Consider the following 17,257-nt stretch of genomic DNA (forward strand, 5'->3'; position numbering starts at 1 on the left):
AGTTTTCTTACCTTTATCCCTTCAAATACTTTCTTTTCCGAGAAAAAAGTACAGCAAGGATGTGGATGTTATATTAAAAAATTAAGAATGATTATGGAATTTTTTTCAGGATAATCTGTGATGGTCAGGTTTTTTTTGTTTTTGTTTTTAATTTGATGATATGATGTGATGGATTGACCACAAGGAACAAATAAAGAAGGAATAATTAGAGTAGATGAAGCCCAAGACATTCAGAGTTTCATTCCAACGCACATAAAATCCTGTGCATTTTTAGAAAATATTTGCTAAGTCTTACACGTTCTACTGCTGTGGGTGTGTTACTTGAAATTCTGTCAGTGAGCTTAAATAATGAATGTGAAATTGTGGAATGAAACCAAAAAGACAGAGGTACCCAGAGACATGCTCTCATGTGATGTAATTACATCTGATTTACCTCTGGAATACTGCTTGTTAGTGTGTCAGAGGATGACGAGTGACAACTCTCGTCATCCTCATCCTCCTCTTCCTCTGAGTTAGACACCTCAAAAGCCCCCTGCTTTCGGTGATAAGGGTGGATATATGATCAAATTTGTGATTTAAAGGAAAACTGGAAGAAAAACCTGCTTTTCTATCGACTCTCATCACTCTTCTTTATCTAAAAACAATATCAGTAAATATTGAACTTAAAGTTTTTATTAGCAGCAGTCACCAGTTTTATCTGCAACTTTTCAAATATAATTTTTTTTTTAGATGAGGTTAGACCTCTTTAATTGAATCTCAAAACACCGTTATACAGCTTTTTAATACTGTAGTACAATAGTGAAATTCCCCCCAAAACAAAGATTTTCGGACTTCCTTGAGCCTGATGAACAGCTCAGTATAATTATTTTTTTCTCTAACAGCAAGGTTCATCTAATCCCAGATAACAGAGTGAAGGGAGTGAATGGGGGATAGTCAATGCACTTGAATGATTCACCAGTTCTACCGGCTTTCTGAGCTCAAAGAACACTTTTAAAATTTGGCAGCAAGAAGAAATCTTGTACGTTGTGATTTGATTTTCCTCTCCCAAAATAATTTGATCAAAAGCTGCTGAGAACTGCAAGCACAAAATGATTAGAAGAAGTGTGTAATTGGTTTACTTCAATCACGACTGCAAAGAGCAAAGACCACACAAGTGTTATTTGATTTGTTTAGCTGGTTTAGTTATTTAGCTGGTCGGCTAAATGTTACCTGGACTAGATGTGTGTCCAGCTGTTGCATCTGTTCAGGAGTATGAGAGCCTGTTGTGATTGCAAGGATCGCACTTGTTTCTTCCTCTTCTCTTATCTTGTTCTAGGTTAGTCAAAGAGACGAGAACATTTAAGAAAGAATGGCAGAGGCGACAGAGGCTCATAAAAAACAAATCCACTGTGTTGGAACAAGGATCCAGTTGGAGAGAAGAATGAGTGTTGCTTCATAGTGCAACATGAAAGTATATCAGCAAAGTAAGCATCATAAGCACCTTTTGTCGCACCATTTTTTTCTTTTATAACAGAACAAAATCTTTACTTTGCCTGTGTGCTAGGATTCAGACATGCTGTACCTCAAGCAGAGAGGCTTGTTGCTCGGTGAGATGTTCCAGCTCCTCGAGTGACTGCAGGAGCAGCCTGGCTTTGGAGTAGACTTGAAGGCTTTCTTCTGCTCTTTGTGGGATGTGAAGCTCTCCTTTGCATTTTTCTAGATCTTCTAACATCCTCCGCATTGAGCACAAATTAGCTTGGATCACCTGAAACACGTGTAAACTCTTAGTCTGACATTTTCCCCATATATATATGAGAGAGACAGAGAGAGAGAGACAGCAGAATAGGTTTAAGCATTCATCTATGCCACTGCCACTTCTTTACATTTACAAACATTTGTAGCTTAAACTGCTTTATATTTCACTGTATACATATTTATATGTTTCTTGTTAAGTTTGAAAGAAATGCACTGCATTGTATTTGTTTCTAAACTTCTTATTGAGAAATCTCCTGGTTGTCCTACATGTTTTTATAACCAGATACTGCAGTAGGTCTATTTGGTCTTCAAAAATCATGGGAGTACTGCAAAAAGTGGACAAACTGCTTTTATTAACTGTGCTTCATACAAATGAACCAATTTTCAGAAGATGGTTAAATTAGACACACATCCCTTTAAATGAATTGATCCAGGAACATTGAGCAATGTAAATACAAGTGTTTTAATTACGCCGATGTCATCTTTTATGTTGTATTTCAATAAATTTACTCCCTTGTAAATTGCTCTCAGTGCCATTCACTGTAGTAATAACAGTAATATTACTATTATTATACCGGTACTACTACTACCACACTAAACTATTTAAAAAACAAATAAATCACTAACTAATTGCATTGCTGTACCTGTCTGTTGTGCAGATGTTCTGTCAGGGATATATTGGAGTCGTCCATGGAGGATAAAATCGTTCTGATTTTCAGCACATTTTTCTCCACAGTCTTAAGTTCAGCTTCCATGTCCTCCACCACCTGAAATGAAAATTGTCTTAGACATTTAGCTTTGTATGAAAACGGTTGTATATGCCCACCAGTATAACTAATGTTTATGACACTTTCTGCTGTCTGTACTGTAAATGCTTGCAATCTTCAAAAATCTGGCTACAATGCAAGTACAGAAATTCCGCTCAATGTGCCCCAAACTGGAGCATTTGAGATCACTAACAATCCAAAAGTCTGAAGTGTTAACATTCTTACTACAACAGCCTGCAGGAGCTGCTCCAGTGGCCCGAGGATGCTGCCTTGCATTTTGAGGACTTGTTGGTCGTTTTGCTCCAGCCTCTCCTCCTGAGCACTGATGTCACACACCGCAGAGATTTCAGCCAGCACCAACCTGAAATCCTGCAGGTTCCCCCTGATCATCTCAGAGTCATCCAGGACCAGCTGTAGATCAGAACTTTAATTTAGTGTTTGTAGTGTTTTGTTTTTTAGATCAAAATGTTTATCCTTGGACTCTACTAGGGTAGCTTTGCATGATCCTTATTTATCCTGAACTTGACCTTGGTACAGCACTTCAGTTTATCCAATGTCAAAGTCAAATTAAAGTTGTTTCCCACACCTTTAACCTAATAAAGGCAGTAGACTGTAAAGTTTCTACTTTTATTTGATTTTAATGTTATGTGACTGTGTTGGATTTTATACACCGGACAGATTTAACTTTTTTAAATTTTGGTCTGCTGATATTTTATGACTTGTATGTGCTGTTTCATTGCCATTGTGAAGCATTTTGTAAAGTTAATTTTGAGAAATAACATATAAGAAATATATACTATATTATTTTACCATAGTACACTATATTATTGTTTGTGACCATGGAATGGGGATACATTTTAATACAGGTGTTAAATACAGAGGTTTACTGGAGGGCAAGTTTAAAGATTAAAGGTCAATACAATCTGTGGATATAAGTAGGAAAAAATGAGACTATAAAGACATGAAGATTACATAAAACAGATATAAACAAAAGAATGAAGTTAGCATGCTTCTTCACTGACCTGCAGGGACTTTGCATGGTTCTGGAGGCTTTTTGCTGTTGTGAATGAGCAGGGAGCACTGAGCCATGACTGGGCCTCACCTAACCAGCGGGTGGCGCTGTGCAGAATATCTTCTAACTCCTGAAGACACTTTGGGATCTAACATAAAGGACGATATATGGAAAATGTACAGAGGAAGCATTCAGTCAAATGGAGTGGTAAGCTAAAATAAATTAAGCATATGTAGCCTACAAATTATTTATATTTAATATATTTATGTTGGTGAGCAGTAATAGTAGTGGCACTAAACCTTGCTGAGAAAGGTTGTACGCTGCTCAACCATCTGTGCTGCATCTTGGTAGAGCTGCTGGGGTTGTGTGAGCTGGTCAATAAGAAGCTGGGCTTGATCCGGCTGCTCTTCTGCAAGATCCTGCACCTCGCTCTCCAGGAGCATCAAGCTGCTGTGCCAGGCATCCAGCTCATCCCACAGATGCTGAAGAACAAGACAGTAATGTGGATTAGCATTAATTCTTAGGAATCTGTAGCTGTTTCATTTGGCTTGAATAAAACATACTGCAAATTGACAAACAGCTAGTGGAGGTCACTCAAAGTGGCTGGAAGTTGAAGAAAATCTGACTTTATCTTAGTCAGCTATGCAACTTGCAACTTTTCAAATGAGATCTGAAGTTAAATAGTTATTCAAATTATAGCATACTGTATAAGTAAAGATAAATAATGCAGTGGGAAATTCTGTAAAAGATTATTTAAAAGGCAAATTAAAAGGAAACTTGGAGAGCTGTGAATTAAAAGTTGAATTTCACAGTAAAAGACTGGTTCATCAGGTTCATCGCAACAACAAAACTCCCAAACGCAAGCTAAACAACATAGTGTATGTTGTGCAGTACAGTGAGGAGCGCCTGTAACTTTATATAGGAGAAACCAAAACAGCTACTGCACAAATATATGGCACAACACAGAAGAGGCACTTCAAAAAGAGAAGACCCAGCTCTACAACTGCACTGAATGGGTCAAGGTCACTGTTTCGAGGATGCCAAAGACAGATAGTTTGAAAGAGGAGTAAAGGAACGACTATCACTGAACAGAGATGCAATGCAATCCTTAGATCCCTTCCCAGATGCTTCCCCACCCACTCACAACAGGTCACAAAAAAGGGTGGGGGAAGGTCTCACAGTGGTAATGATCAATGTTCCCTCTAATTTTTCACGTGTCTGAGCGAACACACAAACTCCCTGAGCGATCCCTTGGACCACTGTGGGCGACATCAGAGGTGTGCACTGCGGTCGCGCCGGCATCTAATCCATCCAAGTTACATGGTTTATTAAAATAATCAAATTACAGCATTTACATTTATGTTAGACTACTTTTAATTAACTGCTTTAGCCCACTTACAATGAAAATGTAAAAAAAAATCTAGTCATTGACCTGTGTAATATGTTAACACTATTGGAAGTAAAAATAACTTGAACTCCAATTTTGAAAACACAACTTTCTTTCTTTTTAAAAAAAGCTCTGACTTGTATAATAAGTCTGTGGTCTGGGAGAGAGTCCTGTAACTCTCTGTCTGCAAAATACAGTATATAATGACCAATGCTGGGCAATTAATTATATAGTTACTTCTTCAAAAAAGTAACTCAGTTTGGCAAACAACAAAGATTTTTGCAGCTTTTTTTTTTTTTTAAATGCAGCCAATGCATTTTAAAATAAACATTTCAAACTATTTACAGAACAATCAGCTGTTCTGCATCAAATCTGATGCCACACAAATCATTTGTGCCACTCCAAAAACTAATTTCTGTCCCCTATGAGATAAAGGAGAACAACAGCCTGATACCTGCAGGCCTGACAACAGGAGATGTATCACTCCTGTAACACCTGTAACATTCAGTACTCGCCTCATTGTTCTGACACACACAGCAAAACTACACTACACACTAACTACACACTAACTACACAAGATTTGCGCTAAACGTCGCAAATCTCTCACATATCAAAGCACCGCCGTCACTCCTAAAACTTCCCCCCGTTTCTTAACAACTAGATGCCACGTTGCCATATCATTTTTTTGATTGGTCGACATGGTACTTTTTTGGACGAATAGGAAAGGGAGAGGGGGGTGGAGTTTGTTTTTGCTCACAGGCGGAGAGTGCTTTTGAGCCTTTTTTCTTATAAAACGCCGTTTTTACCGTTTATTCCCGCAGTAAATATAAACAACGATAGTATTCAGGAAGAAAACCAAACATTGCATATTTTTTTTTATCACAACTCTGGTTTTACGTGGCCTATCAACACAATTTAAAAACTGGTATAAAGTCCACACTTTTTCCGTCAATTGTCCCGTCTGTCCTGCTCACATCTCCGATGGTTGTACACGTTGTCATTAACGTGGCTTCACTCCACATCAGCCACGCCGCTTTGCTAGCTAAAACACCGGTGTCGGCACATAAGGACGCTGTCATAGCCTGTCAACGACGTTGATTAGCTGCGTATATACGAATGTGAATCGCATTATTGGCTGGACTATGGGATAAGGTGGCATCGTTCTAATACAATATGGGAGCAGCCAGTCACTCACTGACTAACACTGCAAAACAGAATTGTTAAAGTATTAATTTTAATTTCAATTCAGGTTAATTTTTTTTGTGCGCAACACAGATTTTCTGTGCGCAGAGACCGTGCCAGCAGTGCGCAATTGCGCACGTGCGCAGCTTAGAGAGAACATTGGTAATGATCCACTTTTTTTTTTTTTTCACACTCCACCTTTTTGTGAGTGAGAGGTGATGAATCTTTATAAATTTTAAAAAGTATGGTTGGCTTTGTTTCAGACTACTACTACTGACCTGGATGACTGTGAACCTACAAAAACACTATAAATGAAAGTGAGCGAGATCACTTTCTGTTCTTTCTTTGCCTCTGCACTAATTTGAATAATTTCAGCTGAGAAGCTTTTGCATAATCTCACTGACAGATGGACACAAAAAGTTTTTAACAAGAAATAATTAAACAGTGGGTTTATTTATTTTTCATACGTGGACACACAAGCAAACAGAAAACAAGGAATACACACACCTTCAGGACATTCTGAGCTTCACTGACTGTTGGACTTCTCTGCTCCAGTAATGCTTTCACCTTCTCCATGCCAGAACCCAACTCCAGCACTCTGCTAGCCAGTTTCTTAACGAGGCTGTTCTCTATGAGCTGTGTGACACATACACAAACACATTTGCACCAACGGACCTTAGCTTGGGATCATTTATCTGTCAGCAACAGATCTCAACAGTTTGAAATCAATTTTCTTGTCACCTTCTCTTCTGCTCTCTGCAGAGACATCTGGAGATCCTGTATTTGCTTGCCTATATCCACAGGAACCTCTGTGTATTGGCTCTGCACACTGTCCGTGATGCACTTAAGCTTGGTCTTCTGGGAGAACAACTCCTTTCTGAGCTCCTGTCAGTGTGGAAAGGACAAAAAATACAGGAATCAGACAGAGACTGGGAGTGTGGGTCAGACATTTAATACTCTACTCCCTCTACTGCACCCCTGATTTTTTACAAATGAGACCAGCTGGACAGATTAGTACTTGAAAAACCAGTTTAAATTCTGCGATTTGCAACTTGACTGTTATATAGCTTGTATTTCTCACTATAATGTGAGCAACTTCAAATCAAACACTCATAAGAAAGTAATATTTCATCATTTATGAATAATGGCAATAATAAAGTTGGACATGTTAAACACTTAAAGGTAATTACTTGTTATTACATGCATATAAGAAGCCATATTATTGTTGTTTTTTAATATCACTCTCTATAAAATCTCAAATACCAAGTTTCCAAGGTTATAAGACATTAAAAGACGAAGCCCACCTGTCTTTCGCTTGGATTCAAACATGTTTCCAGTGCCGGAAGAATGAGAAACACGTGTTTCTGAATCTCTCCCATCTCTCCTTGAACTTGTCGTCTTTCTCTCTCCTCAGCCTGGGCTGCAGCTACAACCAGCAGGTTTCGTTCTTTTAAGCTGTGGGGAAAAAAGTATCTTCTCAGCATACTCGACATAAATAAATAATCACTTTTTAAATGTATATTAAAGAAATCCCACCTCCTGACATTATCTTGGATCTTCACCAGCGTTTTGCCAATAGGCCCTGGGGTGATGGAATCCAGGGAACTTGATAAGCTCAGGGCGTGCTCCAGTCGATGCTCCAGGGAGGCCAGGTCCTGCTGCTCCTGCTCCAAACCTGTCTGATGGATCTCAGCCAGGGCGAGAAGCTCCTGTGGATCCTCTCGAGTGAAGTTCACAGTGGTGGGGTCTCGAACCTCTGCCTGAAGTCTGGCTAAAAAGCTGCAGCACTGCTCCATCTAAAGAAAATTGAATTGAAGCATCAATATCTATGGATCACCTTTCTCTGTCTTTTTAATCTCAGAAAACAGTAAAAGTCACTTGACATACTAAGTTCTGGTTAGTGAAAAGCAAAAGTTTCAAAAGAGGTAAAAAATATTAATTCAATTTTCATTTGGCATTTATTTGTTTCTTTTTAAATGTAAGAAAGGGTTTATTAAGATCTAAACTCACGCTTGTAGTAATGTCTTTCCACTCCTCTCCTCTCTGTTCTGTGCGTGCCATCAGGAGGCCAACATCACGACGTAATGATAACCAGTGCCTCCAGAGGGCACCAACCTCACTATCCTTTCCAACCCCACAACCCTGCATTGGACAAACAGCTCTCAGGTCGTCTATCCTCCCAGCAAGACCGTGAAGATCTTCCATCAGAAGCTTTAAAATGTAATGACATAAAGTTAAAATTTAAAATGTCATGAAAGTCAAACAGATAATGAAATATTTTAAGCAGCCAAAGTCAGCTAGACTAGCACTGTCATTCTTAAAGCATTTTTGCAAGCATGGCTAAACGGTTAACAATTCTAAGCTGTCAAAGAGATAAAATGCCAGGTTCAAACAGATCCAATACGTAGACATAATGACATAAAGCTGAATCTAACCTACCTGAGCTCTTCTTTGTTGGGCAACACATTTATCATATGATGTCACATGTTCTGTAGCACATTCTGAAAGCTTTTCCTCAAACCGTGAAAGATGTTGACAAATGTCTTCGTGGCACTTTTTGTGACTTTGTTGTCTCAGTTCACACCTATGAGAACAAGAAATGTGAAGAAAATACATAAGACTCAAAGGTATAGAGATGTACATTTAGAAATTGAGAACAGCCAAGTACCTTTGCAAAGACTCAAGCCTGAGCTGCGCCTGGGCCTCCAGTATGGCTCTTCCAACCATTAGCTGGCTGAGGATGTTGATGTGGAGCTGCTCAGTCTTTGGGAAGGAAAGGCAGGGTTCATGAGGTACCCGTTCAACAAGGTGGCAAATATGAGAGTGAAACCCTTTTTCAACAGCTTCTAAAGCCTCTTGGGTCTGTCTTTGCTCCTCAGCACAATCCAAAAACCCTCCAGGAGCTGACAAGAATGTTGCCTCAGCATTGTGTAGGAAGCCTATTGCTCCTTGAGCAGCCCAGTGATAATCTTTCAAGGATTCTCTAGCTTGTGATAGCATGACCTGTTGAACAGACGTTACACAATAAAGAAGAGTTTTTGAAAACACCCAAACATGAACCCAAAATATGAAATACATATTAAATATATAAATAATTTAAGCTTACCATCTGCGAGTGACATTCTTGCATGACTGAATCTCGAAGTGAATATAGTTCCTTGTAGTTCCTCAGGTCAGTTTTTTCTTTCTGTCCCAGATTTTCCAAAACTCGCATCCCAGACTCCATATTTCGCCAAATGACCCAGTATCGTTGTAGTGCAATATCTATGGCTGTTTCTTCTGGACTGACTGGTTCGGCTCCTTCCAGCTCAACTCTTGTGCTTTCTAAGAGCTCTATATAAGCAGGAAGCTCTGAGTCAAACTGTAAACCTAGCAGGAGCTGAGCTTCTAGGTTTTTGATATCATCTGTGACAAGAGTCTCCCAAGACTCCAAAGTATCAACTATATCATGAATCATTTCCCTCTCTGAATGAAGAACAGATGGGTGCAACTCCTGAGCTATAACCTCCAATTGATCCGCTGCTTCTTGACTTTGTGTTTTGACTAAAGGAATCTCAACGAGGACTGTTTGGCATAGTCTAAACCTCTCATCCACACCGAGTGCTTTGTTTTTGGCATTCTGGATTTGCTCTTTGACAATATCTTTAGATTCCTCCATTTGTGTCTTTAGGTGCAGATATTTTTCTTGTTCAAAGGCATTTATGCTAAGAGCTTTGAACCGGTCTTCCAGTTCCCCAATAAAACACAGAAAGGAGCTTCGCTTGCCCTCCAGGCAATGCTGAAGCTCCTGGATTTGACATTGATGCTCCATTAGTATGTGTTTCCATTGCGCAATCACTGAAAGGGTTTCTTGGGTCAAAGGAATCTTCAGCTGCTCTAGATCAGCAGAAATTTGCTTTAAACTAGCCTGAATGGAAGATAACTCTTCATCTGAAGTAGTGCGCTCATGAATCAGCTCCTTTAATTCCCAGCTGGTGGCTTTCTCATGAGCTAGCAATCCATCTAATTCTGTCCAAAGGCCTGAAAGTCTGTTGACAAGATAGCGGCTCTCTGCTGGACTCAACCCTATGGCTATTTTCCTGCAACTTTCTGACATCACTTCCACCAGTTCTAGCTGGCTCTCTATATCCACTGTGGCTAATTCATGACTTTTCAGGTCGTTCTCTAGCTTTTTGAGGTCCGCTTTTGAAATATTCTCAACATGAGTGCAGAGGTTTCTTTTAGCATGTGTTTCTGCTAACCAGGCATCCATGCTAGCAAGCTCGCATAACAGTTTCTCTCTCTGTTTAAGATCTTTTCCCATGGTGTCAAGAACAAGATCCAAACTGTCAGCAATAGCTTCATAAAGGTCTTCTACTGTCCTCAACACTTGGTCACTTTCTTCATTTTCCATATTAGAGGCTAACTCTTTCATCTCGTCAACTTGTACTCTCAACTTGGACTGTCTAGACAAAATATCAGTCTGAAATTTCCTCATTTCGACAATCTGAATACCAGCCTCCTCTGGGAAAAGAGCTAACTTTTTCCCAATAGAGATATGATTTTCTGCCTGCTTAGCCCATACAATCAAGTCTCGTAGCTGTTTGTTGATCTTAGTTTGAGAACTGTCACCACAGCTAAGTGTGAAAGAATCAAGTTTCTTTTTGGTGACACCGAGCAAGGAAGCCAATTCCTGAAGACTATGCTCGATTTCATCTTTCTCCTTCTGACCTAGAGAAAAATTGTTGAGAGCATCTGACTGGGACTGTAAATGTAGGTAAAGCTGGTTATACAGTTTTAGGTCTGTGGTCAGACAAACAAATTCCACTTGTTTGTCACTTTTGCTGTCAAGGTTTTGACAGTCGGATTTCTGGAGATCTTCAAGTTTGGCTTTTAGCTGTTCGGCTTCTTTCAAAAGAAGAGAGGACTGACAGGTGGAGTTGGAGGCATGCCTCAGAGCTCTTTTGATACTTCCTTTTAGAAGCCGCCATTCTTCCTGAACATTTCCAAGCTGACCAAGAAGAGCACCTGAACTTTCAGCGTCACTCAAGTGCACTGACAACTGGCTACTTAAGCGTAGCAAACCTTCCATCATAGCTTTCTTTTGTTCCATTGTTTGCAGGAGCACCTGGAGCTTTTCAGCCTGTAGTGCACTGCTTCCCAAAGAGTGTCTGACGAAAATCCAAAACAAAAAAACAACAATTAGTTAACAGTATCAAACGTCAAGTGCACAAAATCCAGCTCACAAGTTTACTCACAAGCTTGTTTTTTCCTTCTCGGCGGCTATAACCTCCAGAAAAGCTCTGGTGAGCTTCATCTGTTTGTGGTACTGTTTGACCTGCTCCAGTTGTGCTGCTTTGACCTGCACTGTGGCAGAAGCATCAAGCAGTGCTGCGCTCCATTGGCCTGCAGCACTGTTTAAGGCACTTGGTTCACAAGCCTTAGAGGTACTTGAGTTTTCTAAAGTAGCAACTTGTTCCTGCACAGTGTGCTGGTACTCCTGCAGTACACAGATTAGACACTCATAGATATTTGTGCATTTTTTAATTTTAACAAATCTGCATCTTCTTGCAAGAAAGACATAAATACAACTAGAGTGTATACCTTTGCTTCCTCCAGCTGTTTGGCCATAGCTATGACACTGAGTTGGGCTGGTTGATATCGACATGCGAGAATCTTTTGAACAGTTCGTACCAACTGAATCTGTTGTTCACCAGGAGAAGACTTCAGATACCAATTTAAATCTATATGTGGTGTTCTCTAAAAAACAGAGCAATACAAGAGTTAAAAGACACAAAAAAACTGATGTAAAATATTTATTACTGAAGTATCAAGTCCTAAAGCATCGTATCACATAAACATTATGCTACAGAAAGTAATGTAAGTGAAAAAATAATATAAAATAGCTACATTTAAGTAATCCAGAATTGTTTACCACATTATACAGCTAGGAAAAATGGACTGAAGAATTATGTTTAAATAACATGTACTGAAAGGACATAGCTGTAATAACAAATAGGGCAGTGAAACCAAGAAAACCAATTAACTATGTGTATATATTGTAAAGACAGCAAATACAAACATTCAATATAAATTATCCTAGAGCTCTAGTTAAGTCTGGTTAGTTTACTCTATTATAACATTTATAACTTTTACCAGGGATCTTTGATGAATTATCATTGTCAATTTATAAACTATTTCAGCTTTCCATGAACAAACACTCAAACTAGGACGATGGAAGAGCCAAAAAAAAAAATCCAACAGCTGTATATTGTGTGCAATTAGACTTCCTAACTACAAACAGGAAATCATTGTATCTCATAGATACTTCCTGTCAGTAGCATCAAGGGAACCCACAGGCATCAATTAAAAAAACTGCCTTTCTTATCTGCTCACTGTCCCATGCACTTGCTATTTTTAGACACATGCATCTGTACTGAAAATCAAACAGAAAAAGTAAAAAATATATAGATACATTTTATATTTCTTTACTATCTTGCTATGTATTATTTGCTACTGCAGATTTATGAGATTTATGACATAAACAATAAACAGTAAAGCTCACTTAAATGGTAAATGGCCTGTATTTATATAGCGCCTTTATGGTCCCTAAGGACCCCAAAGCGCTTTACAAATCCAGTCATTCACCCATTCACACACACATTCACACACTGGTGATGGCAAGCTACGTTGTAGCCACTTAACTTTAATTCCCGTAGTCCTAATGCTTCGTTCTGACTTTTACAAGTAATGCAGTATATTATTATAATTAAAACTGGTTGATACTCACATTTATTATGTTACTTCTTTCCACCACATTCTGGATATCAGAAAAAATATCCCGCATGGTGTGCTTTTCTTTGCCGGAGTTTGCCGGTCCACCTGGTGTCTCTGTAGAACCCAGATCAGCTGGTGAACCCGGGGCCGTCCTCTCAGGCTCCATGCTCTCTGGGATCTGACGCTGAAGACACAGAAGACAGGGGTGGCGTCACATTTTAGCTTTTTTCTTCCCACATGTTTGTCTGCACATAATGACAGAACTTCCTGTTCTCTCCCTGCTCCACCAGTGCTAAATATTATTACGTTTGACGGTAGCCCGGCGAGTCAGTACAGTTAACACAAGAATGTGCCTGAGAAATAAGCAGTCGGCCCTGGGGGACAAGGGCTCCTTTTATGCTCTCCTTCTAACTTCTTTTAGGAAATAAATGATTTGTTATAGCTTGGCTAGACAAGAAAACAAACACTAAAACAAGGCATGGGATGCTAGGTTACAAACGGGGAGGTGCTTTTTTAAAATATCTTGGGCATGACTAAGGTGTATGCTGGCAGGAGGGTGGAGCTGAACGATGATATGAAAACATGCTGCAAGTTTTATGTTTCTAGAACAAAAGAGAATTTTTTACACTCAAACACAAGCTTGCCTGAAAGGCAAATTTTTATATTAACATTAATGTTCTTCAATCAAATGGTGCACAACCAGCAATGAGTGGTTGTAAATGTTTTCTGTATGACTTTATCAGTCTCTTGCATCATTTCAGAGGAATTCTACTCCACTCTCCTTTACAGCACTGCCTGAGGTTTCCAGTCATTCATTTATGCACAGCTCTCTTTAGGTCTTTTTGTTGTAGATTGGCTGCTGTGCTTGCGATCATTGTTCTGTTGCATAGAGAAATTGTGGCCAGGCTTTAGCTGTTAGACAGATGGCCTCATATTTGGCTCTAGAATACCTTTATTTACCAAAGACTTCATGGTTGACTGAAAGAATGCAAGGTGCCCAGGTCCTTTGGCTGTGAGACAAACCCAAATCATCAGCCCTCCAATGTTGTGCTTGACAAATGATATGAGTTATTTGACAAATAACTACTGGTATGTGGTGCTGTGCATTATAGCCAAACATCTCTTGGTCTCATCAGTCCAAAGGACATTGTTCCAGAGGTCTTGTGGTTTGTTCAGATGCAGCTTTATAAACTTCAGGCAAGCCATTTCTCCTGGCATCATTTCCAAACAAGCCATACTTGTTCAGTCATTTTTCTAATGTTATGTGATGAACTTCAAAAATCTAACATGGTAAATAGACCGGTTCTTAATTAGCGCTTTTCTATTCTACCTGAGCACATGTCTCATTCACACAAGCACTTTTTTCTACGCTTAAGTCTCTATCTAATATTCAAACTCCAATGAATGCATCAGAGAACAACTTGGATTTAGTGTCTTGCCCTAGGATGTTTTATTTGTCCTTTTAATTCATATGAAAACATTACGCGTGTACTTAGTTTTTCACAGAATTGTAGTCCTGTGAAAGTTATGGCAAGGTCAGATGGTCAGTGTGCTTGCGTAATAATCTGGGAACTTTGTAACTGACTGTTCTATTAAAAATGCTATAATTATGCAGATAATGAAAACATCGAGATGTCTTGAAAATATTATTCCAAGCCTGGTGTCAGTTTCATTTACACCTTTTTTCACCCTCTTGTCTCTCGTATCTAATGTCTTATCTCCTTTTGGAGCTGCTGCAAGCAGGGCACAGGCATGCAGCTGATATCACAAGAAAATCCCCAAAATCTTGTGGAGGCTTGCAAATGTGTGTACTTTTGCATGCTGTATTGCATTAGTTTGTGTGAGAGTCCGTTTATTCTTTTCACTGTGGATTTCCCATAAGAAGTATGAAGGGATTTAAGCAAAATGGTGGCATCTGAATGGGAAAGTGTGAAAAGAAAAAATGTATTTAAAGAACACAAATTCCCACTAAATTTAGGACAAAATTTTTGATAACTTCACAGTTGCAAAATGTCAGAAACACAGCTTCTCTCTCCCACACACATATTCTCTAGCTTTAAGGTAACATAGGGAAATAATGGTTTTTAAATGTCAAACAAGCTTCATGTAATTTTAGAAAGAAGGTACAGTTGAGTCACCTAGAAAGTCTGGGTTATTCATCATCAGGAAGTTCAAATGCAAATTAACACTTTTTATGGAAAGTTCCAGAGACTGTCAGCTTACAGATGACAGCATTAAGCAGCTCTGAATTTATTTACAGGTATTTGCAGTCATTGACACCTTTTAACTACAAACAGGGGGTCTTTCCTGCCACCTGCTGGTTTACCACCTGCTATGCCAGAATTACAGCATCGAACCAAATTACCACTGATGATGATAAATGGAAAAAAATGTAGAAAAACATAATGGCTTTTAATGCCTGTCTGTTAGAATTTTTTTTTTGTTGATTGCTTCTTAGACATATTAAGTCCTGAAAGAGCAGAACTGTGAGGAAAAATCCAGTCAGTAAAATTTTCAAATGGCACCTACCTGTTCCTGTGTTACTCCCATGTCCTCTACTGCTGCAGGCAACTTCCCCTCATTTTTGTCTTTTGGCAGCGAAGCAATGCCTCGTTTTACTGGCAATTCTGAACCTTTGCATTCTGTGCTTTCAAATTCATTTGCTTCCTTTGTGTTTTCTCCTTTTGGCACCTCCTCACATGCTGCTTCTGTGTTACATACAGTGTTATCAGGAGTCACTTGTTTCTTGCCAGAAGCAGATATATGTGTGCCATTTAAGGCCTCCCCACTTTCCACAGAATCATCCACTGTGCTCTCTGTTTGCTCCCCAGAGTCACAGAAATCTGTTGTCTCCTCTGATTTGACATCTGGAAATGTTGTTTCTGCTGCCTGTGCACCAGCGTGCTGACATTCAGCAACAGGGCAACATGATTTAGAGGATTTCGACACCTCGTTAAGCTTTAAACCATGGGTTTTGTGGTTTTCTCTGCGTGGTAATTTGGCACTTGAACAGTTTGCTTCTTCAAAAACTCTATTCACTAACACCGAGGGGTTTGATTCAGGACTTGCACAAGAGTTTGGGAAGGCAATCGCATCTGATCCAGCACTAATTGATGTGGTAAAGAGCCCTGACTTATTCTGAGGAAATGCTCTGCTGGAAACCTCTGCAGGCCTAGCATTAGAAAACTGTGTTTCCTGTGAATATCCGAGTAAATCAGGGCTGTTGGCTTTTTCACGTTTCTGCATGTCGAATGGCTGCGGCTCAATGTCTAACACTATGGTAAATACCTTTGCCGGGCTACTTTTGACACATTTAGAGAAATTCTCCTTTTCTTGCACATCGGCGACTGCCTTACAAGTCTCTGATTGTGCTTCAAATGTGCACTGTTGCAACGCTTTGTCTGATTCCTGACTGTTTGATGTCATAAAGACTTCAGTTTTCATCTCTGGGAATCCTGTCCCTGAGTATTCTGTGCTTTTTTCATCCGAGAACCCGGCTTCTTGGGAGCATAAACCAGAATTTTCCCTTTGCTGCACGTCCTGTCGGTCCATGTCCAATACAACAGTGAACACTTTCTTTGTGGCGATACCAGCGTCCTTACGGTGTTTCCACTGAGCATTTGTATTTGCCTTGAATGTCTCTAATTGTGCTTCTAGATGATTAGACACAGTATGTTCAGAGGCAGTAATGGGGAGGTTGTCTGGCTTTGTTGGTGGTAATTCTATCAAGGATGTGACACAGCGTGCTGAATCGATTGCTTTAATGTTGTCTGTACCTACAGCTGAGAATTCTGAGACAGAGGTGAAGGTGGTGTCACTCTGCAATGGTGTTTTTTCTTCCTGAGCTATTAAGCTTTCGTTGAGCGTAGGATGTGAGTCTGGCACTAATGGCCCTGTGTCATTTCCAGAAAGTGCCCTGAGTGCGCTATTATCTTTTGACCCAAGATAAGACTTCAAGTGTAATTCTTGTGGTGTTAAATGGCGAGATTCTAGCTGAGTCTTTAAAACATTGGGAGTTTCTGAACATGTAGCTAAGGCATCATCTTCGGTTTTTACCATGCCTGCTTGTTCTTGTTTTGTGGCATCAGCTTCCACATTTGAACCTCCTGATGCTTCTGTATGAAGTTTGGTGCCTTTGGTTTGAATTTTGTTGTCATTCTGATTAGTTTCAGAGTTTTCCTGGCTGTGTGGTGCACAAGAGAAAGGTGAAGCAGTAAGACCCACTGCTGTAGTTTTATCACTTGATGCCGAATGAGGTGCTCCACTTTCATTTCTTAGACTGTCTTGTTCACTTCTGCTTGGCAAATCTTTGTTTTCCAGTTGCACATCGCCATGAACACGAATGACCTTTGAAATAAACAATATTAAAAACAACAATAATGTTATGGCCATAAATTCACTAAACTGTACATTTCTATG

General features: G+C 39.5%; 1 protein-coding gene across 1 annotated transcript in view; it reads right to left on the bottom strand.

Annotated features, from left to right (window-relative positions):
* Positions 1-17,257, bottom strand: part of LOC116311661 (nesprin-2-like) — an 87,274-nt gene that overhangs the window by 39,790 nt on the left and 30,227 nt on the right. Inside the window, exons 50-68 of the mRNA XM_039598719.1 lie at positions 15,368-17,185; positions 12,852-13,022; positions 11,666-11,821; positions 11,320-11,561; positions 9,189-11,232; positions 8,751-9,085; positions 8,522-8,666; positions 8,093-8,293; positions 7,619-7,878; positions 7,387-7,537; positions 6,824-6,967; positions 6,590-6,718; positions 3,813-3,995; positions 3,524-3,661; positions 2,727-2,912; positions 2,379-2,501; positions 1,562-1,744; positions 1,210-1,311; positions 434-535 (exon numbers count right to left, since the gene is read on the bottom strand). Of these exons, the coding sequence (XP_039454653.1) occupies positions 434-535; positions 1,210-1,311; positions 1,562-1,744; positions 2,379-2,501; positions 2,727-2,912; positions 3,524-3,661; positions 3,813-3,995; positions 6,590-6,718; positions 6,824-6,967; positions 7,387-7,537; positions 7,619-7,878; positions 8,093-8,293; positions 8,522-8,666; positions 8,751-9,085; positions 9,189-11,232; positions 11,320-11,561; positions 11,666-11,821; positions 12,852-13,022; positions 15,368-17,185 (6,813 nt within the window). The remainder of the gene's footprint in view (positions 1-433; positions 536-1,209; positions 1,312-1,561; positions 1,745-2,378; positions 2,502-2,726; positions 2,913-3,523; positions 3,662-3,812; positions 3,996-6,589; positions 6,719-6,823; positions 6,968-7,386; positions 7,538-7,618; positions 7,879-8,092; positions 8,294-8,521; positions 8,667-8,750; positions 9,086-9,188; positions 11,233-11,319; positions 11,562-11,665; positions 11,822-12,851; positions 13,023-15,367; positions 17,186-17,257) is intronic.

This window comes from Oreochromis aureus, linkage group 15 (assembly GCF_013358895.1).
Source record: "Oreochromis aureus strain Israel breed Guangdong linkage group 15, ZZ_aureus, whole genome shotgun sequence".
Lineage (NCBI taxonomy): Eukaryota > Metazoa > Chordata > Actinopteri > Cichliformes > Cichlidae > Oreochromis > Oreochromis aureus.